At 48.2% G+C, this 27,143-nt stretch overlaps 1 protein-coding gene across 5 annotated transcripts in view; it reads left to right on the top strand.

The window, feature by feature from the left end:
- The window catches only part of Urgcp (upregulator of cell proliferation), a 37,106-nt gene extending 10,191 nt beyond the window's left edge, over positions 1-26,915 (top strand). The window contains exons 1-6 of one of the 5 annotated variants that reach the window (XM_051165364.1): positions 555-629; positions 16,679-16,705; positions 17,117-17,187; positions 20,058-20,108; positions 20,308-20,346; positions 24,034-26,915. In XM_051165364.1, the coding sequence (XP_051021321.1) occupies positions 616-629; positions 16,679-16,705; positions 17,117-17,187; positions 20,058-20,108; positions 20,308-20,346; positions 24,034-26,609 (2,778 nt within the window). In that variant the 5' untranslated portion in view covers positions 555-615 and the 3' untranslated portion in view covers positions 26,610-26,915. Of the gene's footprint in view, positions 1-554; positions 630-2,901; positions 3,040-5,865; positions 5,988-16,678; positions 16,706-17,116; positions 17,188-20,057; positions 20,109-20,307; positions 20,347-24,033 lie in introns of those variants that run through there. The other 4 variants (XM_051165367.1, XM_051165363.1, XM_051165365.1 and 1 more) reach the window with 4 other exon arrangements.
- Positions 26,916-27,143: the final 228 nt, after the last annotated feature.

Here is a 27,143-nt window from a genome sequence, read left to right as displayed (position 1 = left end):
AGCAGTGGTTTGCATTGCATAGCCCAAGAGTTTTAATTAGGTATTTTCTCTTAGACTGGAAGCAAGGCTCAAAAGTTTACATGTCCAAGTATTCATAGATTGTAGCTGATGCTAGGAAAGCCCACCGCACAAGTTCTAAACTCTCTATTTCTAGGTAAAACAATGTAAAGGGTAGCCAGCTCAGAGGCCAACCTTTCCACCCACACACCGCAGCGAACAAGTAGCAGGAAAGACATTGCTTTCCTTTACCACAGCAATAACATTTTACACACCAGAGGTAGAGAAGGTGCTTTTCTTACTAAAATTAACATCAGAATGCGACTGGTTAGGTCTAGCAGCCAAGTCAGTGACCCCAGGGCAGGTCTTGCTCTGCAGGTGAGTTCCAGCCTCCGGGCAGCGGGCTGGGCTCACGGCAGCCGTGGCGAGTCCTCCTGGCCCGGGGCGTCCTCTCTCTCGCCCCAGGCGCCCGCCTGCCCTGCACCGGGAGCTCGGCCCACGGCGCCCGACGCCCTAGCGGAGCGGGCGGGGGCGGCCTGCAGGCCCCTCCCCGGCGCCCAGCGGCAGCCGCGCCGCGCAAGCAGCGGAGGAGGCGGGAGCGCCCAGGCCGCTGCGCTCATGGCGTCGCCGGGGTGAGTGAGGCGCTTCGACTCCGCGGGGGGCGCCTGTTGGGCGAGGGGCTGGCTGAGCTAGCTGTGCGAGTCCGCAACCTGGTGCCCCCTCGGCTTCAGGCGACCCCGGGTGACTCTGTCCCGCCTGGTGCCTGTCCACGACCCGCAGCCTACCCCGCCGACCTTGGGCGGTCGTGGCCGGGCCAGGGTCTCCCGGTAGGGCCGCGGCCGGGACCAGCCGGGACAGCGCGGGTCGTGGCCAGGGAGCCGGGAGCCAGATCCTGTAGCAGGGCAGGAGGACGCGGCGGGAGAGGACTCGGGGTCCTAGGTCTCGGCTGAGGCCGCAGAGCGGCTTAGCAGGCCTGACGTGTGTTTCTGGCGTTCGGACTTGCTTGCGTTGGAAGTTGATGCTTGGGGTTCACTGCCGTTAGGGCACCCCTAGGATGCCCCACAATGTCAGGGTAAGGGGGACTCAGCTGGACTGGACCCTTGTCCAGAGTCAGAAAGCGGATCCGGAATCCGAGGCCCTGCCAGTGTTTGGGTGGGGGGAGCTTCTGTGGGATGGCTACACTTGTTCTGGTATTACCTCTTTCCTAGCGTGTTCTCTCTCTCTTAAGTAATGTTCTTAGGAAAACATAGTGACACATATAGTTTGTATTTTTGCTCGTTTTCTCAGCAGTTTATTACTTTCATTTGATTTGATTTTTTACTACTTATGAGATCTGAAATGACATAATTAGACTAATGCTTTTATGTCAAGAGAGGAAAATGGGTCTCAAGGTCATAGCTTTAGTCGGTAAACGTCTTTTTTGACTGTACTCCATCAGCGGATCTTAGACCCAGTAGTACTGGGTCTGTCTTTGTGGTTAGAGGGCTTACAGGTGCAGGAGGACTTTTTGGGGGGAGCAAGTAGAAGTTATGCTCCTGCAAAGGCGGTCTCCCTGTGCTGTGCAGTGACTTGGCTCTGGTCAGTGGTCTGAACGAAGGTGAATGAAGCAATCTGAACTTGATCCAGGCCTGCAGGCAACACCCAGATCATGGGCACTTTCCACCTGCCGAATGCCTTTCTAGGCTCGAGGGTGAGCAGGCACTTCTGGAACCAGTGGCAGCTGGGTATCCAGTACTTTGATCTCATAAGGGGAATAAACAGGGACCCATCCTGGGAAGGCCAGGCTGATGGGCCCAGAGGTTCAAGGTCCCTCTGCATTCTTGCCCTGCCTGTTAGGGACGTGTAAGATAGGGCCTCTTGGAAGCGGCCATGAAAGTGGTTGACCCTTTTGGTGGCTGCTATTAGGCTTGTAAGAAATCATAGCACCTTCTGTGTCTTAGCTTTGCAGACATGGGTCAGAGGAGGGCCTTCTATTGGATTAACAGTTCTCTGGGCCAGTAGTGCCTGAACCAGTTTGTACAGTAGGTGAATTTAATATTTGTGGTTCTAGTTTGAGTGACCCAATTAATTTGGGGTATATAGTAGTTTCCTAAGGGGTGTCTAACAACAAAATTGATAGGGAAAAAAAACTGTCTTACATGTTCGCTTACTTTGATACGCATGCACTTAGTGACTGCTATTCGCGTCTCTAGATATATTCCCAAGTACCCTGGCTTGTGGGCTTCTCTGGTAGGTGAGGGAATGCCTCCTGGGACTCTTCCCCTGTCACTCAGTTAGCTGCCTCCTGCCTGGTTTTTATTTTATTTTATTTATTTTTTAAGCTAGGGTCTGGCTAATGTAGCCATGGCTGACCTGGGCCCTTAAACTAACAGAGATGGACCTGCCTCCAGCTGTTATCATTAGGTGGGTTAGAGGACAAATGCAGAGCTATATATGGCAGAAGTGGAGGGAGAGAGGCTGGAGGGTGTGTCTCTAAACCTGATGCTAAGTGGCAGTCTCGGAGATAGGATGATAGAGCTAGAGAGGAAATAAAAACTCTTAACCTGTTCTGAGGACCTTACAGATGTGCGAGGCATGCTGTCAAAGAAAAGATATGTTTGAGGAATGACCCATAGTCCATGGTGTCTTGAACTAAGTGGGATGCTGACCAGTAGAGGAGGCAGGGAGTGTGGGCTCTTGGCCTGCCGCTGAAGGGCTCTGCCAGTCAGCGTCATTACAGCTCTGGAAGAGCCTTGGTAACAGCCATGCAGAGGGGGAGAGGGAGGGGAGGGGAGACAGCACAGAGCTCACCTACCAGGTCTCACTGCAGTCACTGCAGCCTAGTCAAACACCCTTTCAGTTCAGGCCGCAGCACCGCGTAAGCTGGGCCTGGTGGCTAAGGCCTGCAACTCTAGCACTCTGAAAGTAGAGGCAGGAGGATCAGAAGGTCAAGTTCATCCTCTTAGAAGAGGTCTGCTTGGAATCCATGAGAACCTGTCTTAAAATAAAGATGAACGTTGGACTTTTAACAGTGCATACGCTTGCCTACTGCCCGAAGGAATGGTAGGTAGCTCTCTGCAGCCTTGCTCTCTCCAGGTCTTTCTTTACCCCTGTGGAGGTCCCACCCGCCTACATCTTGCTGTCTTGACAGGGGCGTCTCTTAGATGGTTGGGGTCTCCGCTGGCTCTGTAGTCCATCTCTGATCAACACACATATTCTGCATTGTCATGTCTGCTTCTGTGGGTTTATCTGGCGACTCGCTATTCACACACAGGTTTCTAGGGGGTCTTTGTGTTCCTTGAAGTTGTGTGCAGTGTTGGGATGGTATGTACTGTCCTGGAAGTGAAAGCTTGCTGTTGTTGGGATCAAGATTAGGCATGACGATGCGGCCCAGGCAGATCTTGAGTTTATGATCCAGCTCAGCCTCTGGAATGCTGGGTTTACTGCCCTTCACCCTGCACTCTACTCATTGTATTTTGGAAAGTAGTCTCACTCTTAACAATATTGCAGCCACCCAGTCTGAACTCCCTGATTCTCCTTCTTCTTCTTCTTCTTCTTCTTCTTCTTCTTCTTCTTCTTCTTCTTCTTCTTCTTCTTCTTCTTCTTCTTCCTCCTCCTCCTCCTCCTCCTCCTCCTCCTCCTCCTCCTCTTCCTCCTCCTTTTGTTTTTTGAGACAGGGTTTCTCTTTGTAGCCTTGCCTGTCCTGGACTCGCATTGTAGAGCAGGCTGACCTCAAAATCACAGTGATCCACCAGCCTCTGCCTCTTGAGTGCTAGGATTAAAGGCGTGCGCCACCACACCCGGCAACTCCCTGATTCATAAAAGCTTCCTTTTATAGATATTGTTTATTTGTGTGTGTTTGTTTGTGTGTGTGTGTGTGTGTGTGTGTGTGTGTGTGTGTGTTGGGGCAGGGTGTGTTCTTTTCTCCCACCTCTATATAAGTTCTGGGATTGAACAAGTTAGCACACAAACATCCTTTACAAGAGTGTCTCCCCTTTAAAATACTAGTGTCAGCTTCCTTGTTATCTTGAGAGGGTTTCTTTCAAGACAGCCAGCAAATGTCTGAAACTGTGGCTAATGTCAAGCTATTTGAAATAGGGCCTCGTGTAGGCTGGGCTGGCCTCAGACTCACTGTGTTACTGAAGATGGCCTTGAAGTCCTGATTCTCCTGCCTCTACCTCCCAAGTTCTAGGATTACAGACATGCACTACTGCAGCCAGCTAATACAGCAAGCCTTTGAAAAAAATGTTCTTTTTAGGTTCATTTATGTGTATAATGTTTTGCCTACATGTATGTATGTCTACCACATGCATACCTGATGCCTAATGAAGTCTGAAGAGAGCTTCAGATCCCCTGCAATAGAGTTACAGACAGGTGTGGTGCTGGGACTTGAATTGGGTCTTCTGTAAGGGCAGTAAATGCTCTTAACTCTTAACCCCTGAGCCATCTCCCCAGCTCCTAACAAATTTCTTGTATACAGTGTTTTACTATATATATATATATATATATATATATATATATATATATATACACACACACACACACACACACTCATTCGTATTCGTATGATAATGTTTAATTTGTAAATTAACAACTAGTAATAAAAATAGAACAGTCATAAAATTTACTGTAATAACAGTTTGTAATTGGGGCCATTAGTAAAATAAGAGTCACTTGAACACCAGCTGTTGACACTGTGACAGTTGACCTGGTAACCAGGAAGATTTTTAAGTGACTAACAGGTTGGTGACATACACCACAGATACGCTAGCAAAGGGGATGATTCATGTCCTGGGTGTGACTGGACTGGAAGCAGGAGACCTTTATTCTGTTAAGAACAGCATGAACTTTGGAACTTAGCATTTCTTTATTTTTATTTTTCAGTTTAGTGTTTTTAGTCTACAGTTAGCCACAAAAGTGAACTATAGGGTGCGTGTGTGCTGTATTTTGTGGAGTCTGTTACACTTAAACAGCCTTACAGATGAAATCAGATGTCTCCTTGTACCTCATTTGGGTTTGCGTTCATTGCTCTGTTTTATTTTGTTTTGTTTTTTGGAGCGACATTCTGGGGGTCAAATCCAAGGAAGCTAAATAAGCCCTCTATCTCTGAAGTATATCTTACTGAGGTCTCTTTTTTTTTTTTTTTTTAAAGATTTATTTATTTACTTATTTATTATTATGTATACAATGTTCTGTCTGCATGTATACCTTCAGGCCAGCAGAGGGCGTCGGATCACATTAGAGATGGTTGTGAGCCACCATATGGTTGCTGGGAATTGAACTCAGGACCATTGGAAGAGCAGACAGTGCTCTTAACCTCTGAGCCACCTCTCCAGCCCCTGAGGTCTCTTTTTACTTTTTTATTATTTACTTATTTATTTCTTTGTTTATTTATATTTTTTATTGAGACAGGGTCTCATGACTGGTCCAGGCTAGCCTTGAACTCACTCTGTAGCTTAGGCAGGCCTTGAACTTGTGATCTCCCTGGTATCAGCTCTGGATTATCTAGGAATGCAGGCCTTTGCTACCCAGGCCTTCCTTTCAATCTGTTTGTACATAGAAGCCTAAGAGTGGTCGTATTGTCATACTGTTCTGCACCCGCCTTATTTGGCTGGCAATACATCTTTTCCCCCTTCCTCTTCAAGAGAGGGTTTCTCTGTGTAGCTCTTGCTATCCTGGAGCTCACTCTGCAGATCAAGCTAGCCTGGAGCTCAGAAATTCTCCCCTGCCTCTGCTAGGACGAAAGGCATGAGCCATCACACCTGGCTAACAATAGGTCTTGAAACTCTTTCTATGACCAAAAGAAATAGATACCTAAATTTTGATAGTTATGTCAAATTCTGTGTTATAGTTAATTTTGTCTGCGGTAATACTGCCCATCTGTTCCCTAGAGATGCGGATGCAAAGAACTGGCCTTTCTGCCAAACTGTGGTGACACATCTCTAATCCCAGCACTCTGGATGCAGAAGCAGGTGGATCTCTGAGAGTTTGAGGCCAGACTGGTCTACAAAGTGAGTTCCAAGCTAACCAGGGCCACACATTGAGACCTTATTCCTCCCCCAAAAGGTTTGGCCTTCCTGCTTGGAGATCTTGGCCATTTAAAAATTGCTACCACCACAGTATTCTGTAGGATGGCACTTTTCCCCTCTTGTTGTTGATTCCGAGTTCCTCATACCTCCACAAATATGATAAGCCACCCTAGGGAGTAGGAAGCCTCTTCCATGGCCCCTTGTGTTTCCTCAGTAATATCCAGACCCAGATTGTCCAATCTGGTTTGTAACCTTGAATATAAGCACCCACACCTCACAGTAACACTTGATTTGCATGAAAGGGAATGCATACTCAATGTTTGGTCTGGCCTGAGGCTGTCATACACGCTGGGAAGGAAACTGTTCAGGCTGAGGGAGAAGAAAAGGATGTAGATGTCAGAGGTGGCAAGTTGGAGAGGATGAGGAGCCATGGCTGCGTGGGGCTGGGATGGGGAAACCTGGTACAGGCAGGAATGTGACATCAGGGTGGGGGGGTGGAGTCAGCAGTAGATAGGACCCAAGGCTGGTGCCTGGGAAGGAGGGAACCTAACTAAGTAGGGGTTTCTCCCCCACCCCACCCCCTTCTTAAAAGATGTATTTATTTTACATATGAGTGCTCTGCACGTACACCTGTAGGCCAGAAGAGGGCATCAGATCCTAGTTTGGATGGTTGTGAGCCGCCATGTGGTTGCTAGGATCGAACTCAGGATTTCTGGAAGAGCAGCCAGTGCTCTTAATGATGAGCCATTTCTCCAAGTCCTGCCTGTCTATTTTTTATTTTTAAATATTTACTGTATAAATGTTTGCCTGGAATTGCACCATGGGGAGGTCAGAAGAGAGCGTTAGATCCCTTGCAACTGGTGTTAAGTGGGTGCTCGTAGCCAGCGAGCCGTCCCTTCAGCTCCCTCTGCCTCTCCTTATTTCTTCCTTCTCCTTCCTCTCCCTTGTCCTTTCTCCGCTCCTGCTGTCTTCCCTCCTCTCATCCTTACTGTCACCCCCGGTCCTCATCTTGTTCACTGAGGACTGCAACCTCAACTGGAGAACTTGTGTCTACTTCCGCTCTCTCCCCCAGGACATCACCACTCCTCAGAATTTTCAGCAGCACAAAGCAGTTGCCCTAATATTTGCTGGTCACTAAAAAGTACCTGAGGCTTTATTTTAGTCTTTTGCCCTTCCTGTCTAGAAAGCTAGTCAGCCCAGCCTCTGTAGGAGTGGAAGGGCTTGCTTTGCCTGCTGGGGTCTGGCCTGGTCTGACTGGGCCAGATACTGAGGCCTGGGGAAAGAGGAGAGACACCAAGATTTACCATGCTTTGGGGGGAAGTCTAGCAGGGACACTTTGTTGCACAGGCGCTGCCATGACCTCTGACTTCTGCGTAAGGAGCGTGGTTAGTTGTACCTTCAGAACCTGGGCTTTGCACTGGCTCCATGAGTCTGTCGAGGGTAGTGTAGGCTGGGGTGTTCTTGTCATCAGGCCTGCTGTTGACCTCTCTGTGCCTAGAAACAAACCAGACTGTGTGAGTCAGGGACTTTCCAGTTCAGGGAGTGTTCTTAAATTTAGATCCGGCCCACTTCCAACAGTGTTTCATCAGGCCCTGTTCTAGTCTTTTATTCATTTATTTATTTTTGTTTTGGTTTTTTTTTTTTTTGAGACAGGGTTTCTCTGTGTAGCCTTCGTTGACCTGGACTTGCTTTGTAGACCAGGCTGGCCTCGAACTCACAGTGATCCGACTACATTTGCCTCCCTGTGCCACCATGCCCCGCTGTTCTAGTCTTTTGACTGCTAACTAATCTTCATAGCAAGCTATGCAGTGCATGCTATTACTGTTCCCATCCCACAGATAAGGAAATCAGGCCTACCAAAGCGTTAAAGTAAAACTTGGTCCAAAATCTGTGATGTGTGTGTGTACGTGTGTGTGTGGTCTGTTGCATGTGGAGGCCCATGGTTGATGATGACTGTCTTTCTTCAGTTGCTCTTTTCTTTTATTTTTTGAGACAAGGTCTTTCACTGGTCCTGAACTTCATCCATTCATCTAGGCTGGCCAGTGGACTTCAGGGATCTGCCTATCTCAGCCTCTCACTTTCCTCCAAGGCCAGAGTTTCAGGCATGTGCCTAGTGGACAGGCTAAAGAGACAGCTCCACTCAAGTTGATTGAGTTCATTCCAGGAACATGGGTGATTCAAAAGCAGTTGTGTCACTGAGAGACCCACCACAGCATGGGCAGTGATTCATGAAGCTGCACCCCTGCATCTTCCTGCACAGTTTGCCTGCAGCTCCATGGTTACTGCTTTTATCTTTATTTATTTTGTGTTTTTGTGTGTATATGTGCATGTATGCATATGTGTATGTGTGTGGTGGTGGTAGGGTGCATGCCACAGGGCACATGTCGAGGCCTGAGGACAACTTGTGGAAGTCACCTCTCTCCTTCTGCTATATGAGTCCGAGGGATAGAGCTCAGGCCACATCATGCTTGATAGCCAGCACCTTTATGTACGGAGCCATCTCATTTGCCCTTTATCTTACTTATTTAGTATATGTGTTTGTGTGGTGTGTACATGTGTGTGTGGAGACCAGCGGTCCATGTTGGGTGTCTCTTTAATCACTTAATTTTTAATTTGTTAATTTTTTTGCTATTTTTTAAAAGAGATTTATTTACTTATTATTATGTATACAGTGCTCTGCCTGCATGTACACCTGCAGGCCAGAAGAGGGCATCAGATCACATTATGGATGGTTGTGAGCCACCATGTGGTTGCTGGAAGAGCAGTCAGTGCTTTTAACCACTGAGCCATCTCTCCAGCCCTTAATTTTTTGTTTCAGTTTTTAATCATGAGATATTATGTATGGTAGAGCATGGGTTTGTGCATGAGTACAGTGCCCAAAGAGGCTAGAAAAGCAGGGTCCCCTGGTTCTGAAGTTAGTTGTGAGCTACCCACACTCTAGAAGAGTGTATAAGGTTTTCACTCGGAGCCGTCTCTCCAGCCCTCTTACTCACTTTTTGCTGCCTCTTACTAAGTTGGGGTATCTATCTAACTGAGCCTGGTGCACTTGGATTGTGCTAGGCTGCTTAGCCAGTGAACCCAGGGACCTGCCTGTCTCTGCTCCCAAAGTGCAGCAGTTACAGATGTGTGTGCATCACAGGTGTGCCTCATTTTCACCCCGATGTGGGGGATCCTCATGCTTGCGTGGCAGGCACTTTACTGGCTGAGCCATCTTGGGGCTGCAGCCTAGTGCTTTTGTAGCTTGGGGAGAGCCCTTGGGCTTTCTGCGTCTTGTGAGCGTCCCGTCCTTCCAGGAAGGACTATCTCAATCTAGAGGAAATAAGACACACGGATGACTGCACCAGCCCTAGCTTACTTAGGTCCTGTCATACGCTGAGTAATATCCTCCCAATACACTGTGCTGAAGCCAGAGCCGCTGTGAACCTGACTTTGGAAATGGAATCCTTGTAGCAGTGTTTAGTTAAAATAAGGTCTTGCACAGGGTTAGCGTGGGCTCCTGGGTAGTGTGGCCAGTGTTTTTATGCGAAGCGGAGAAGAATAAGACACGTGGAGAGAAAGCTGTGAAGATTGAGGGGGATGAGGTGACACAGCTGTAGAGCCACTCGTACACTGTGCTAGTCCCCTGTGGCTGGTGTCACAGTGCGTTACCGTTATGTGATAGACTTTTCCTGGGGAGAGGCAACACACACATCCTTCCATCCCACATGGGAGTCCAACTGGATGGCCCTGTGAGTTTTGCTGGGGTTACTTACAGAGTATAGGTGAGAGATTACTTCTAGGAGCAGAAATGACTCAGACAGCTGCATCACCAAAGTTCTTCTAAGCATGGTGACAGCTCTGCGCAGGGCCAGGAGGCTCACCAGGAAGCTGGGCTGCTCCCTCCTTCTTCCATGCTGCTGGACTTGTCTAGGAACCTTCTGCGCAGCTTGACTCCTCCAGAGTGACTCTCAGCAGTCTGCTGTTTGCTCTTGGGAGGGAGGAGCCAAGTGAATCCGGTCAGGTTCAGGGACATCTTGTAGCTATTTTGAGTTGTTTATTTTCTGTCTTAAGGGAGCTTTTCTGAAAGATGGGTCACCGGTCCACCTGGCCCCAGAGGATCCTCCTTTCATTTTCCTTTTATAACCTATGTCTTAAGAAGTTTACCTCCAACATGGGAGGTTTCAGTCTGGCAGGGAAACTGCTCTACAGCCACTACAGAGAGGTGCCTGGGAGATGTTTATTCTCACCGTTATGGAGGCTTTCAAGCTCTGATGGCTGCTGACAGCTGTCTTTTCTGTGTCACTGCAGTATCTACCCTGTTGTCATAGGCTGCCCTTCATGTGTGCCCAGTTTCCCTCTTTTCTTTTTTTGTTTATTGTTTTGTTTTTGTTGTTTTTTGAGACATGGTTTCTCTGTGTAGCCTTGGCTTTCCTGGACTCCCTTTGTGGACCAGGCTGGCCTCGAACTCACAGTGATCCATCTGCCTCTGCTTCCCGAGTGCTGGAATTAAAGGCGTGCGCCACCATCGCTCAACTGGTTTCCTTCTTTTCATAAGGAGACTTCTCCCTGTAGTAAAGCCCTATTGTACCCCATCGTGACTTACTCATTTTCTGGTTTTTGTTTTTGTCTTTGAGTCAAAATCTTACTCTCTAGCTCAGACTGGCTTTGAACTCACTAGGTAGTTCAGTTTGGCATCAAACTTAGCCTTCTGCTTCAGCATCCCAAGAGCTTGGATTACAGGCGTGAACTACCTTACCTGGCCGTGACCTCATCTTAATTTAGCTAATTAGGCCTGTAAGGATCCTGTTTCCAAGTAGGATCACACAGTTCAACCTACAATATATCCAGAGGGTTTTAAAACATTTATGTCTCATAAAGTGAGGCTTTGAGGAGGGAGGAAATTTCTTGCCATATTGTTTTGGTTTAGGATAAGAGTCCCCAGTTAGCACCAAAGGAGAAGAGGAACCTTGGACTTTCTTTCTTTTCTTTTTGGTTTTTCGAGACAGGGTCTCTCTGTGTAGCCTTGGCTGTACTGGACTCACTTTGTAGACCAGGCTGGCCTCGAACTTACAGTGATCCACCTGCCTTTGCCACCACACCTGGCTTACCTTGGACTTTCTTATCACTTTCTGGAAATGTAGGACATAAGGGGAAGGGAACTTTAAAAAATAGAGGTGTTCTTTATTATCCATAGCAGTTAGCAAACTATGGTGATTACAGTCGTCAGTGGTTCACCTTCTTTGTGCCACTGCTGGTTGAATGGTACACGTCCTCACCTGTGCTCACTGTAGGTTGAGTGACTGGTGTGCCTGTGCTCACTGCAGGTTGAGTGGTGTGTCTGTGCTCACTGCAGGTTGAGTGGTGTGTCTGTGCTCACTGCAGGTTGAGTGGTGTGTCTGTGCTCACTGCAGGTTGAGTGGTGTTGAGTGGTGTACCTGTGTTCACTGTAGGTTGAGTGGTGTGTCTGTGCTCACTGCAGGTTGAGTGGTGTTGAGTGGTGTACCTGTGTTCACTGTAGGTTGAGTGGTGTTGAGTGGTGTGTCTGTGCTCACTGCAGGTTGAGTGGTGTGTCTGTGCTCACTGTAGGTTGAGTGGTGTGCCTGTGCTCACTGCAGGTTGAGTGGTGTGTCTGTGTTCACTGCAGGTTGAGTGGTGTGTCTGTGTTCACTGCAGGTTGAGTGGTGTGTCTGTGCTCACTGCAGGTTGAGTGGTGTGTCTGTGCTCACTGTAGGTTGAGTGGTGTGTCTGTGCTCACTGTAGGTTGAGTGGTGTGTCTGTGATCACCTGTACTTGTCAACTCTCAGCATCACAAGAAAAAAAAAAGAAACAAAAAGCTAAAAAACTCTGCAAAATAATCATAAGCGAAAATGTGCTAGAAAGAAACTAGCTCATGTTTGGGTCCCAATCATGGTTGGTGATATGGGCAGCTCTCCGCCCACCTCTCTGAGTACTGCTTTCCACCGTGCAGTGTGGATCTGAGAGCTACATAAGCTGCGTAAGATACCATAACCGGAGGCACCAATCACAGCTGTTGACTCTCTCACAGATCCTGAGATAGCAGATTAGGTTCTAGAGATTTGGTTTCTAGTGGGGCTTTTCAGTCTACAGGGAGAGAGTGGCCTCCTCTTAGAGGCCACCAGTCCCATCACTTGAAGGCCTCAATTTACTTGTAGCCTTTTTTGATCTCAGGTCGAAATATACATTGGGTGAGGACTTCAACATAAGAGTGTCAAGTGACACCATCAGTCTGTTAAACTGTTAGAAGGTATCACGTGTTTAGTGAAGCCATGCATTAGAAGGCACTAACTACAAGCCTGGCTCTGCCTCCATTTAAACCTGCTATTTGAGGAGCAGTGATGGGCCCATAAGCCTTGCTTTGATATCTCGTTTGACATGGTTTGCCAGCAAGAGTGAAGCACAGAACTTGCCAACACACTTGCTTTTCTTTCTTTTTGTTTTTTGTTTTTGTTTTTCGAGACAGAGTTTCTCTGTAAACAGCTCTGGCTGTCCTGGAACTCCCTCTGTAGTCCAGGCTGGCCTTGAACTCACAGAGATCCACCTGCCTCTGCCTCCCAAGTGCTGGGATAAAAGGTGTGGCTTCGACTGCTGCTTGCTTACGGTTTCCTTATGTGGAATAGAAAGGGGTGGAGTCAGCCAAGCCTGGTGGCACACACCTTTAATCCTTGCACTCAATCACTGTGAGTTTGAGGCCAGCCTGGTCTACAAAGTGAGTCCAGGACAGGCAAGGCTACACAGAGAAACCTTGTCTCAACAAACAAACAAAAAAAGAAAGGAGTGGAGTCAAATTCCTGTCCTTTTCTTTGGTTTGTTTTTCTTTTTTTTAAATATATTCATTATGTATATAAATTCTGCCTGTATGTGTGCCTTCCCACCAGAAGAGGGCACTAGATCTTATTATAGATGGTTGTGAGCCACCATGTGGTTGCTGGGAATTGAACTCGGGACCTCTGGAAGAGCAGAAAGTACTCCTAACCCCTGAGCCATCTTTCCAGCCCCCTTTTTTTGTTTTTTCAAGACAGGGTTTCTCTGTGTAGTCTTGGCTGTCCTGGACTCCCTTTGTAGGCCAGGCTGGCCTCGAAGTCACAGCAATCCACCTGCCTCTGCCTCCCGAGTGCTGGGATTAAAGGTGTGTGTCACTACGCCCGGCCAAATTCCTGTCTTGAGTCCTAGCCATAATATATGTTCTAGGGAGGAGTGTCCATCCTTGGAACATGGCTGGACCAATGTCCTGTTGTCTGGCTTATTGTGGCCTGGGATCCCCTAGCAGTGTTCTTGGACCCCTGAGCCAGGGCTGTAGCTTCTGTTCTGAGAAACTATGTTCAGCCAGACACACTTCTTTTTTGTTTTATTTATTTAGTCTTTCTATGTGTGCGTGTGCACATGAGTGCATGTGTACTTGTGTGTACACCTGTGTGCACGCAGGCATGTGGAAGTCAGGGGGCAGGTTGGGTCTCCCTTCCATCATGTGGGTGGCAGGCTCGGCAGCTGGTGCCTCCCCTTGCTGAGCCCCTCGATGACCTGATCACAGCATCACTGTACCCTATTCCTTTCCCTCTAAGGCAGGGCCTCTCTGTATAGTCCTGCTCGCAAACCTTGCACATGCCGCATGCATGCTCTCCACAGAGCTACTGAGCTACTGAGCTACAGCCCCACCAGACTCTCCTGTCAGCTCAGGGCCTCATTTGTAATTTGTGAGCTATTTATTACCTATATGGACAAATAAAATTTTTTAATAATCGCATTCTTGAGAGCTTTTCTAATACCTTCCAAAATTATATTGGTTTAAGGCTTTCAGCATAGTGAACGCTGAGCTACCACATATATTCAGTTTGCTGGGGAGAGCAAGTTTCTTGCTTCCTGCAGCTTCCCCTCAAGCTCCCTTTTTGTCTGTTTCCTAAGAAATAAGACACTCTGTTACAGAACTACAGCACAGTTAGTGTTGATTGGGCCCACATTTCCTTTTTATTCCACCTCACAGTTTCTTCTTCAGGATATAATCTAGGGCCAGCTGTTGTGTTTGGTTTTCTGGAATGTTCCATTTGTCTGATGAAGTGAACATCTGAGGTACTTTATCTCTTGCCTTCCGGTATAATGTCATTCTTTTCGGTTTGTTATGATGGCCCAGTTTTGCCTTTTTTTTTTTTTTTTTTTTTCAGGCAGGGTTTCTCTGTGTAGCCTTGGCCATCCTGGACTCACTTTGTAGACCAGGCTGGTCTCGAACTCACAAGATCCTTCTGCCTCTGCCTCCTGAGCACTAAGGTTAAAGGCGTGCGCCACCACTGCCCGGCCCTCAGTTTTGCCTTCTTGAACAAACAAAACACTGCAGGCTGTTAGGTCCTCAGTGGGTACACACTAAGGGATCAGCTCAGAAAGTGTCACCTGAGCTCTGGTGTAATTGATGGTGGTTTTTCCTCCCTGGCACTTAGGGAGACTCTAAGACTGAGCAAGTAGCTTGTTCCTCATTAGCACTTGTTAACCTTTGACTTGACCCCACTTTGACTTCAGTAGATGAAAGACGGTATTACTCTTTGTTGCTGGTTTGTTTTCGAGACAGGATTTCTCTGTGTAGTCCTGCCTGTCCTGGAACTCACTCTATAGACTAGGCTGGCTTTGAACTCAGAGCTCTGCCTGCCTCTTCCTGCCTCTGTCTCCAACATTCAGGGCTTTAATAAGGTATGAGCCACCACGCCTGGCTTGGTGGCACTGTTCATGTTGTAACCCCTGCTCTTGTAGTATTCTTTTGTGAGCCATTTATTACCTATATGGATAAACAAAATTTTTTTTCAGCTTTTTTTTTTTTTTAAGGTTTTTCGAGACAGGGGTTTCTCTGTGTAGCCTTGCCTGTCCTGGACTCACTTTGCAGACCAGGCTGGCCTTGAACTCACAGTAATCTGCCTGCCTCTGCCTCCCGAGCGCTGGGATTAAAGGCGTGCGCCACTATGCAAGCTCAGCTTTTTTCTTTCCTTTTCATTGTTGTTGGTTTTGAGACGGGTCTCATTATGAGGCCCCAGGTGAACTCACAATGATCTGCCTGCCTCTGCCTCCTGAGTGCTGGGATTGAAAGCATGTGCCACCACTTCCTAGATTGTTTCTTTTCAATATTTATTTGTACATATCAGTGTTTTGTCTGCATGTGTGTGTTCTGTGCACCATGTGTGTCTGGTGTCAGAAGAGAGCCCCTGGAGTTGGAGCTGTGCATAGTTGTGAATCGTCATATGGGCGCTGGGAATAGAACCTATTCTGCAAGAGCATCAAGTGCTCCTCCCCACTGAGCCGCCTCTCCGGCCCTCAGTGGTTATAATTTGCCATCTTTCATTTTTTCCCTGCTTTTATTACCCCAGCTTTGGCCAGTGGGAGTCCCTTGTGCTGCTGCATGCATCCAGAGACATTCCCCAGGACTTTGCAGAGAGCTTCCTCACTGTCTAAGCCTAGACGCTCACGTCTCTCTTCTCCCCCTCTCGGTCCTGGTGTTAGCCAGCATCTCCAAGGACCCTTAGCTCCCTTAACATGGAATGATATTAAAGGTATGGGGTGTTCACATTGCTTACTGCTCTGTCTTTGCTTGCTGGCTCATTCAGCAAACACAGGAAATAGACACGTACACACAGATGTACATAGTCATGGGCATGTACACACACATGCATATGAATGCAGACGTCAGTTCACCGCAGTTGTGTGTTCATCTTCTAGCCATAGCCCTTTCCCTCAGATTTGCTTGCTTTCTTTAAAAAAAAAAAAGTGTGTGTATGTGTGTGTGTGCGCTCTTATCCCACAGTGCACTTGTAGAGGCCAAAAGCACAGCTTTTTAGGAGTTGTCTTTTGCAATGGGGGTCTCTCCCCTGCTGTTGCTGTCCTCTCTTATCATAGATGGGCTGGCCTTATTTTCCCATCTTTGCTTTCTCTCTCTCTCTCTCTCTCTCTCTCTCTCTCTCTCTCTCTCTCTCTCTCTCTCTCTCTCTCCAGGGTTTCTCTTTCTCTGTGTAGCCTTGGCTGTCCTGGACTCACTTTGTAGACGGGATCCCCTGAGTTTGTACCTCAGCAACACACGCATGCAGTGAAAACAAACACACAAGAGTGCCTCTTTTTGCCGGCACTATTTGTTTTTTGGTTTTTTTGAGACAGGGTTTCTCTGTGTCCAGAACTCGCTCTGTAGACCAGGCTGTCCTCGAACTCACAGAGATCCACCTGCCTCTGCCTCCTGAGTGCTGGGATTACAGGCGTACACCACCTCCGGCGGCCCACTGATTGTTTTATACAGGGACTTATTATGTCCAGCAGGCTGGCCTAGAAATGGAGATGCTCCTGCCTCAGCCTCAGTGCTGGCGTTACAGGTGTGCACTACCACGCATAGTGAATGTGTTCTGTGTTCTCTAAGTTTTGTTGAACATGCTTCTAAGTCTGTCTCTAACCATACACAATTTATCATATTTACAATGTATCATTCTGTAACTTACTCCCTACTGATTTGTGTGCCTTTAGTGTCGGTCCATAATAGCTCATGGAAGATTGCTCTGCTCACAAAAAGAAGCCTGTAGAACACTTTGTGCTGGTTGTAGCATAGGGCTGTAATTCCCTGTTACTGTACTTTGATTTTAGAAGGTATAGAATTTTTGCTTTTGAATATCAAGCTCACGTCAACATCTTTGTAACTAAATCTTATTTTTTTCCCTTAGGATAGAAGTGGAATTACTGGTCAAAGGGTATGTATGTTGTTGTGTATTTGTGAGTGGCCAGCAGCTGTGTGAATGGGGGTGTTTCCAGGCTAGTGTCTCCATAGGGCTGTTCATTGGAGCCATAGAGAGCACTTGAAATGCACAGGTGCCTGGGATTAGCTCCCAGAGGGTCTGGCTTCATGGATCCAGGATGAACCCAGAGTCTATAGCTTTTAAAGACTTTATTCTTTTAAGTGTGTGTGTATGTGTGGGTGCTGAGAACTGAATCCAGGTCTTGTAGAAGAACAGTGTGTGCTCCTTACCACCAAGCCACTTCAGCAGCCTGCATTTATAGTTTTTAAAGCTCCCCGAGAGATTTTATAATGCAGCCAGTTGGATTGGGTAAAAATTGTAGTAAATTATTTTAATGATATTTCTTTTTTTCTGAAAAAATTTCAGGCATTCAGATCTGGGAGAAGTGGCCCCAGAAGTAAAACCTTCAGACAGCCAAACATCTGTGGCGATTGCAGGTAAAAAGAGACTCAGGGCCTTTTTGAAATAGATAGGTGTCTTCTGCCTGTTGGGATTCTGGAGTCTATATTCTTTCTGGATTCTGTATTTTTTTTTTTTTTTAATATATTCTGGAGATTGTGGACTTTGAAAATAACTTAAGGCTTTTCTTTTTCTTTCTATAAAAAAGATTACTCTTTCTTAGTTTCTTTTGTTAAAAAGCTGTAAGTTGTAGAAATACTAGACCTTTATTAGAGACGTAGATACATAATATGCAAAAACGTTGTCTCATCTCCCCCTGCCCTGTGTGTGTGTATGTTTTGTTGTTGCTGTGGCAACTCAAACTCAGGGCCTCAAAGCACAGTAGTAAATGCTATACCATTGAGCTGTATCCCCAGGTCTGTTTTTGTTGTTTCTGTTTGCTTTTTTTTTTTTTTTTTTTTTTTTTTTTTTTTTTTTTTAATGTTATGGATACAGTGTTCTACCTGCATGTACACCTGCAGGCCAGAAGAGGGCGCCAGATCTCACTATAGATGGCTGTGAGCCACCATGTGGTGGCTGGGAATTGTACTCAGGACCTCTGCAACAGCAGTCAGTGCTCTTAACCGCTGAGCCATCTCTCGAGCCCTGTTGTTTTGTTTTTATTTTTTAAACATAAGCTCTCAGTAAATAACTCTGACTGGCTTGGAACTCCCCCTGCTGGTCAGGCTTGCCGCAGACTCACAGAGGTCTGCCCCGTTTTGCTTCTGAGTGCTGAGGTTAAAGGTCCTGGCCCGTTGTGCTGCCTGGTTCCACCCTTTTGGTAAGGTCCTTTGATACACAATGAAACTTCCTCCGCTTTTGTCAACTATGTTTTCAGTATCACATCTAAGAAAGGTTATGAAGATTTACTCACATGTCTTCTGAGAGTTTTGTGATTTTAGGCCTTACATTTAGATTGCCCATTTTAAGTTAATTTGTTGGGTGTGGTGTGAGGTAGTGAGACCACCTTTGGTCTGTACTCTCAGCAGTACTAACAGTCGCGAAGTGTAAGGTGATCGATGTTCATTCATTACTGCTCAGTAACAAATACCCTACATCTTGATGGCAAACTAGTGAGTATTTTGTTGGGTGCTTTAGTAACCGGAGGGAGAGGTTAGTGGTTTCAGTGAAAATGCTTTAGTGCTCCACTTTGAGTCCCTGTCCTCCCCCCCATCCCACCCCTGCACTGGTGGGAACAGTTTTTACAGCATGTGCGTTCCATGGTAGAGCCTGGGCCACACACAGCCCTTGTGCCCACTAAGATCTGGTGTGTAGAGCTTATCACTGAGTCACGCTCACCCCCCACCCCCCCCCCACCCATGCCCTTCCAGGCCTACACCTTTTTGTTTGTTTGTCTTTTTTTTTTTTTTTTTTTTTTAAATATTTTACTTAACTTTAATCTATGTACATTGGTGTGAGGGTGTCAGATCTTGGAATTACAGACAGCTGTGAGCTGCCATGTGGGTGCTGTGAATTGAACCTGGGTCCTTCACGAGAGCAGCCAGTGCTCTTAACCACTGAGCCACCTCTCCAGCCCTTTTCTGTTTGTCTTAAAGACATGCTCTGTTAAGTTGCCCATACATACTGGTCTGAAACTCCATGTAGCCCAGTCAGCCCTTTAACTTGTTCCCTTCCGGCCGAGTAGCCTGGGACTACAGACATGTTCCATTATACCTTCCTCTGAAAAATTACCAGACCTGTGTAGTGTTATCCCAGCTCTCAGGAAGAAGAGGCAAATAGACTTAACCTTGAACTCTGTGAGAGCAAAGGCAGCCTAACTTACGTAGCAAGTTCTAGGGCAACAAGAGCTACATAGACTGTGTCTTAAAAATAAACAAACAAAGGCTGGGCATGGTGGCGCGTGCCTTTAATCCCAGCACTCAGGAGGCAGAGGCTGGTGGATCGCTGTGAGTTCGAGGCCAGCCTGGTCTCCAAAGTGAGTCCAGGACAGCCAAGACTACACAGAGAGACCCTATCTCGATAAACAAAACAAAACACAATAAACAAACAAAACCAAAAAGGTGTATGTATGAATGTTTGCCTGTTTGTATGTCTGTAAACTACACCCAGTGCCCACAGAAGCCACAGGAAGGCACTAGATCCCCTGGAACTGGGGTGACAGATGGTTATGGGTCTCCATGTAGGTGTTGGGAATTGAACCTAGGTCCCCTGCAAGATCATTAGGTGCTCTTAATCTCTGAGCCGTCTCTCTAGCCCCTATACTTGGCTCTTATTTTCTTCTTTAGTTATTTTTTTCTTTTCACACTGCATTTTGAAGTCTTAGGAAATTTTTTTTCCTATTATCTTATTTTAAGTGTAAGACTTTAATTGCTGGGCATTGTGGTTTGATTGATGGATTCTTTTGTCCATAATACCCTGCTTCCAAAGCCTTACCCTCTTATTTTCTTTCCTTCAGAAAACATCGTCAGAAAAGACAGTTTGAAGTGATAGGTTGATCCCAGCACTCGGGAGGCAGAGGCAGGTGGAACTCTGTGAGTTCAAGGCCAGCCTGGTCTACAGAGTGAGTTCCAGAACAGCCAGGGCTACACAGAGAAACCCTATCTCAAACAAACAAACAGACAGACAGACAGACAGACAGACAGACAGACAGACAAACAGGTTTATTTTATTAATTGTAAAGAAATTATAAAGTTGATAAAATAAAAAAATATTAGAGCTGTAGCTATATTTCCAGCCTTTGGATTTTAAAACTTGGTTCATTCTAGAATCTGACCTAGAGACACTTGTAGTCCTGAGTATTTGAGCAGTGCTCAATCTGTAGTACTGACAGTCACGAGCCACGCCCAGACTTCTTCACAGAAAGCCTCGGCCTGCTGATGGGGTGAAACGCCGTGTTCTTTCTTTCCAGATTTGGAATGGAGAGAAATGGAAGGAGATGACTGCGGGTTCCACTGTGGAGGTAGAAACTATGGGATGTAGGACAAACTGGGCTGGGGAAGATGAGAGCGTAAATGAAAAGTGGAAAAAACTGGGATTAGATGGTTTTATGTTTTATATTGTTCTGATTGTAAGGAATTACAATTTTGACTTACGTCTTGTCAGTCAAGTGTACATTATTAAATCACTCCCCTTTATTTTTCCTTTGCTTTTTCTCGTAGATGGTACAAACGAGGCCCAGGACAATGACTTCCCAACAGGTACATGTCGTCTTCTTCTTCTTCTTCTTCTTCTTCTTCTTCTTCTTCTTCTTCTTCTTCTGCTTATTATTATTATTATTATTTTGTTGTTGTTGTTGTTGTTGTTTTGTTTTGTTTTTAGAGACAGGGTTTCTCTGTGTAGCCCTGGCTGTTGTGGATTCACTTTGTAGGCCAGGCTGGCCTCGAACTCACAGCAATCCTCCTGCCTCTGCCTCCTGAATGCTGGGATCAAAGGTGTGCGCCACCATGCCCACCACATTTCTCTTTCTTTTCCGGCCTTGTGTTCTATTGGAGGGAGAGAGAGAGTACTGTGTGGGCAGCTGGTTCTCAAGCCCGACTGTGCCAAGTCACACGGGCACTTACTAATTGGAGTAACTAGTGCTTCCTTTAGCTTACCTGCACTGCCACCGTGAGTTCCTGTCTCTCATTTTTAACCAGTTCCTGAAGTGACTCGAAGCCCAGCTATCTAGATTAGAAATTCTAACAACAGCTTCCTTTGCACACTGGCAGACTTCCACCAGACTGCTGAATGGTCCCCAAGGGCCAAGGGCCTGGTGGAGGCGCACGCATAGAATGGGGGTGTGCGCGTGCGTGCTTGCGGTGCGTGCGTGCGTGCGTGCGTGTGTGCGTGCGTACGTTTCCCAAGTTGTTTTGATGCTGCTGCTGCTTCAGCAACAGTGGTTGTTGTATCTCTCTGGCTTTGTTTGGGCATAACAGGGGAACCCAAGTAACAGCTGTGTAGAACTTCTGCCACAGCACAGTCTTCCTGGGTAGTTCTTCTCTTATTTATTCTTAGCATTACATTTACTTGAGGATGGAGGGATGGCTCAGTGTTAAGCGCACTTGTTGCTCTCGCAGAGGACCTGGGTTTGGCTTCCAGCACTCACTTGGTGGCTAATAGCTCTGTTGGTACTCCAGGCCCAGAAGGATCTGGTGCCCTCTTCTGGCCTTTCTGGACACTGCGTGTGTGTACTTTGTGTGTGTGTGTTTGTGTGTGTGTGTGTGTGTACACAGGCAAAATACTCATACGGTACCATAAAAACAAAACTTTAAAATTATATATATATATATACATATACACACACACACACACACACACACACATACATATATATATATATATATGAACAAGTACTTCTGGCTATGAACAGAAGTAGTTGTTCAGTCTATGAGGCTGATGTCTGGCTGGTCTTCAGCATAAGCTGGAATTCCAAAAAAGTCAGCTCTAATGCCAGCGGAAAAAATGGGTTTAGCTGGGCTTGGTGGGGCACGCCTTTAATCCCAGCAGAGGCTGGCAGATCGTTGTGAGTTCGAGGCCAGCCTGGTCTACAAAGTGAGTCCAGGATAGCCAAGGCTACACAGAGAAACCCTGTTGGTGGGGGGAGGGTCATTGGCAAGCAAGGTGAGAGCAAACAGCCGTACTGCAAAAAGATGCCGTCTCCCATGTCCAGTGAAGTCGTGGCCCAGATTGGAGGTGGGTCTTCCCAACTGATGAGTTCTGGATTAAAGGTGTGTCTTTCTGCCTCAAAGATCTGGATTAGAAGTGGATCTTCCCATTTCAAATTAAGCAAAAACAACAACAACAAAACAAAACAAACAAACAAAAAAAGCCCTTCCAGACATGCCCTCCATTTGTGTGTGTTAATTCCAGATGTAGTGAAGTTGACAGCCATCACAGCCACTAGAACCCATGTAATTAGAGAGAGAGTGACGGTTTGCACATACAGCCGAACAATTCTGAGGCTAGCATGAGCTAAATAAAGAGGCTGTCTTAAAAGAGCAGAGCTTTGCGGGTGTGGCAGCGCACACCTGAGACAGGCGGGCCTGTAATTTTGAGGCCATCCTGGTGTGCACAGATTAAGGATAGCCAGGGCTACAAGTGAGGTCCAGGAGAGCTAGGGCTACAGAGAGCTGCCCTGTCTCAACAACAGCAACAACAGAAGACAAAAATAAAACTTAAAATATTAATAATAATTTAAATATATATGTTAATGAATCTTGATATGTAAACAAAGTTGGAGATGAAGCTTAGTGGTAGAACCTTTGCCTGGCATGCAGAAGGCTCCCAGTCTTTGGCAACACAAAGTCCCAATTCACAGCACAACCCTGCATTACTGGTCTCGGATTTGCAAAGTGGTGCTGAGATTATGGTTGTTGCTTTCCTTTAAAAATAGTCTCCAAGAACAGTACCAGACAACCCCGAGTGTGGCTGTATACCCATGGGAATTTCCTGGTGACATTTTTTTTCTCCAGGTTTTGGGGCAGGTTTTTGCTGGGTATTTTATTTTGGTTTTGATTTTGCAGCAATCCTCCTGTTTCAACATTGCCCCCCTACCCCTCATAAGACAGTCTCTCTGTGTAGGCCTGGTTGTCCTGGACTTACTTTGTAGACCAGGCTGGCCTCAAACTCACAGTGATCTGATCTGCCTGCCTCTGCCTCCCCGAGTGCTGGGATTAAAGGTGTGCTCCACTGCACCTGGCTCTGCTTCAGCTCTTTGCGTGCTAGAATTACAGGCGTGTTCCGCCTTGCCCCTCAGAATCCTGACTCGGCTAGGGCATGAGGGGTGAGAACCTTGTGGCCTGGGCTGAGGCCTGAGAAGTGAGTTTGCATTCAGCACCAGGTAACGTGCGCTGCTCGTGCTAATTATAGTCCAGCTCAGACTTAGGTGTTGCAGAGTCTAGAAAAACTAAAAATCACTGCATTTACATGAACTCTCTTGATTCTTAAATGTAAGTTTCCTTGTTTTTTTTTTTTTTCTTTTTTTCAAGATTTATTTATTTTGAATACAGCATTCTGCCTGCAAGTCAGAAGAGGGCACCAGATCTCATTATAGATGGTTGTGAGCCACCATGTGGTTGCTCACGTGAAAGAACCTCTGAACCATCTCTCCTGCCCTCTTTTCTTTCTGCTTAGAGAGGGTCTTACAGTGTGATCCTGGGTAGCCAGGAATGCTCTGTAAAGACTCGGCTAATCTTGAATTCTTTTTTTGTTTGTTTGTTTTTTCAAGACAGGGTTTCTCTGTGTAGCCTTGGTTGTCCTAGACTCACTTTGTAGACGAGGCTGGCCTTGAACTCACAGTGATCCACCTGCCTCTGGCTCCCGAGTGCTGGGATTAAAGGCGTGCGCCACCACCGCCCGGCCTAGTCTTGAATTCTTAAGAGATCTTCTTGCCTCTGCTTCCCTAGTACTGGGATTGAAGGTGTGCATCACCATGCCTGGCTTTAGATGTATGTTTAGCTTTGCTTATGTGTATGGGTGCTTATCTCTGGTGGGTATGTGTATGTGAATGCTGCTGCCTGTGAAGGCTTTAGATTCCCTGGAGTTGGAGAGACAAGCAGTGTGAGCCACCTGACAAGGGCGCTGAGAACTGGACTTTTGGAAGAGCAGTGTGTGCTTGTAACCACTGAGCCATCTTGCCAGCCCGTTTTCCTTTCTATGCTAATGTCTCATACAGTTTAGGTAGGTGGTGTAGTTGATCCAGGTTTTACCCTTTGCCCCATCATAGGCCAGCCAGCTTATGATGCTGGGCCCTCAGACCTGCATGCTGCTCTCAGGGAGGTCCTCTCCAGCCCGCTATGCGTGTCCTCTCCAGCTCATAGGCTTGGCCTCTCCAGCCCTGCTTTGGCCCTGACTTGAGAATGGAGGCTAAACATTTATGTCTCCATTTTTTTTTCTTCCCCCTACAGTGGAGAGAAGCAGGCTTCAGGAAATGCTGTCCTTGTTGGGACTGGAGACATACCAGGCACAGAAGCTCACCCTCCAGGACGCCCTGCAGATCAGCTTTGACAGCATGAAGAACTGGGCTCCTCGGGCTCCCAAGGACCTCCCCTGGCATTTCCTCAGGAAACTGCAGGCCCTCAATGCCGAAGCCAGGAACACCACCATGGTGCTGGACATGCCTCCGGACGCCTGGCCTGCGGAGAAGGGGAGCCAGATGGAGGAGGAGATGATGTACTGGGACCCTGCGGAGGACATCTCCGCTGAGGACATCTACTCCTTTTCTGAGCTGCCCATGCCCGACACACCTGTGAACCCCCTAGACCTTCTCTGCGCCCTTCTCCTGTCTTCAGACACCTTTCTGCAGCAGGAGGTCCTGCAGAAGATGTCCCTCTGTCAGTTTGCACTCCCACTTGTCTTGCCCGACTCTGAAAACCACTACCACACCTTTCTGCTCTGGGCCCTGCGGGGCGTTGTGCGGACGTGGTGGTTCCAGCCCCCACGGGGCCTTGGGAGTTTTCGAGAAGACAGTGCGGTCCTGTCCAGGGTGCCCACCTTTGCCTTCGTCCGCATGGACGTCAGCAGCAACTCCAAGTCCCAGCTGCTCAATGCCATCCTCAGCCCGGCTCGCCGGCAGTGGGACTGCTTCTGGCACCGGGACCTCAATTTAGGCACCAATCCTCGAGAGATTGCCGATGGGTTAGTAGAAATCTCCTGGGTTTTCCCCAGTGGTAAGGAGGGCCTGGATATTTTCCCAGAGCCCGTGGCCTTTCTGAACTTGAGAGGTGACATTGGGTCTCACTGGCTGCAGTTCAAGCTCCTGACGGAAGTGTCCTCTGCCGTGTTCATTCTGACCGACAACGTCAGTAAGAAGGAGTACAAACTGCTGTGCTCCATGCAGGAGTCCAGCACCAAGTACTACTTCATCCTGAGCCCCTACCGAGGGAAACGGAACACGAACCTGCGCTTCCTGAACCGCCTCACCCCCGTGCTGAAGATCGACCACTCTCACGTCCTGGTGAAGGTCAGCAGCACCGACAGCGACAGCTTCGTGCGGAGGATCCGAGCGATTCTGTGCAGTGTGGCGCGCTCTCCCTGCAGGAGGGTGTCTGTGGAGGACATGGCACACGCAGCACGCAAGTTAGGCCTCAGGGTCGACGAGGACTTAGAGGAGTGTCAGAAGGCGAAGGACCGGATGGAGAAGATCCTCAGGAAGATCAAGGATGTGGACGCCTACAAGAGAGATGAGCTGCGTCTGCAGGGGGACCCCGCAAGGAAGGCTGCCCAAGTGGAAAGGGAGTTCTGCCAGCTCCAGGAGCCCCCGGAGAAGCACCGGGCTGAGCTGCGGCGCCGGGTCCTAGAGCTCCGGGTGCAGCAGAACGGCCAGGAGCCCACCTCGGGGGTGCAGGAGTTCATCCTGGGCATAAGCAGCCCCTCTCTGGGCGAGAGGCAGTACTTCCTGAGGTGGATGGAGTGGGGCTTGGCTCGCCTAGGCCAGCCGAGGCCAAGGCAGCCTCCAGAGACCCTTCTTACCCTGAGACCTAAACTGGGCGGGGCCTCAGACTTGACCGAGTCCCTCTGGCCTGAGCCCTTGGGTGTGGAGCACTTCCTTCGGGAGATGGGGCAGTTCTATGAGGCCGAGAGCTGCTTGGTGGAGGCAGGGAGGCTGCCTGCTGGCCAGAGGCGCTTTGCCCACTTCCCAGGCCTGGCTGTGGAACTGCTGCTGGGTGGGCTGCCCCTGGAGCTGGTCGATGGGGCCACTCTGAGCATCCCTGTTCGCTGGGTCACTGGCCTTCTCAAGGAGCTGCACGTCTGCCTAGACAGGAGATCTCGACTAGTGGTTCTCTCTGCCCTGGGGGTGCCGGGCACAGGGAAATCTACACTGCTTAACACCATGTTTGGCCTGAAGTTTGCCACAGGGAGGAGCTCTAGTCCCCGGGGATCCTTCATGCAGCTCCTCCCTGTAGCTGAGGGCTTCAGCCAGGACCTGGGCTGTGACCAGATCCTGGTAATAGACTCTGGGGGTTTGATCAGCGGGGCCTTGGCCTCTGCTGGAGACAGGTTCGAACTGGAGGCTTCCTTAGCCACGCTGCTGATGGGGCTAAGTAATGTCACTGTGGTCAGTTTAGCGGAAACAAAGGACATTCCGCCCGCTATTCTTCATGCCTTTCTGAGGTTAGAAAAAACGGGGCACATGCCCAACTATCAGTTTGTATACCAGAACCTTCATGACCTGCCTGTCCCCAGCCCCAAGCCGAGAGACAGGAGGCAGCTCCTGGATCCTCCCACCGACCTGAGCAGGGCTTCTCCCCACATGGAGAAGCAGGGAGGGGGCTTCCGGACACTGGCGGGCCTTGCCGAGAGGCAGCACATCTGGCACATCCCAGCCCTGTGGCATGGAGCGCCACCCATGGCCAGCGTGAGCCTGGCTTACAGCGAGGCCATTTTTGAGTTGAAGAGATGCCTGCTAGAAAACATCAGGAATGGCTTATCCAACCAAAACAAAAACATCCAGCAGCTCATTGAGCTGCTGCGGAGGCTGTGAATGTTCTACGGGTCGGGCCTCCTGCTGTGGCCTCTTGTGACAGGCCAGCAAGGGCCGTGTCTGGCACCTGGGTGTTAGCTGGTGCTTGCTGCATACTGGAAGGAAGAGCAGTGACAGGCGGGAGTTGAGGGCCTCTTCACAGTGTTAAGAAGCAATCTCAGGCCAGCTCAGAATCCCTGAGACCAATCAGAGGCCCAGGGTGTGGTGACAGAAGCAGTAAGTGATCTCTGTTCCTAACCCATGTCGGGGCTCCTGGCAGGTGACCCACGGTCAACTGCTGCTCCTTCATCGGCCCATTGATTTAGGGAACAGCTTCCTTGGTCACCAACGGGCTGGCAGACAGGGAAGAGACTTAGCTTCCATTCAATCCACAGGTCCTTTGTGGACCAGCCTTCAAGGTTTTGGTGATATGGCACCGAAGGGCAAGGCACTGCCGTGGCACGGAGCTCACTGCACTGCTGTAGGAAGCGCTCCCTGACCCTTGCCAGGAAGTGCTCCTCAGTTCCTCCTTTGTGCTTCAGCACTTTGTCATAT

Source organism: Acomys russatus, chromosome 22 (assembly GCF_903995435.1).
Source record: "Acomys russatus chromosome 22, mAcoRus1.1, whole genome shotgun sequence".
Lineage (NCBI taxonomy): Eukaryota > Metazoa > Chordata > Mammalia > Rodentia > Muridae > Acomys > Acomys russatus.
This window is presented reverse-complemented; position numbering and strand designations above follow the sequence as displayed.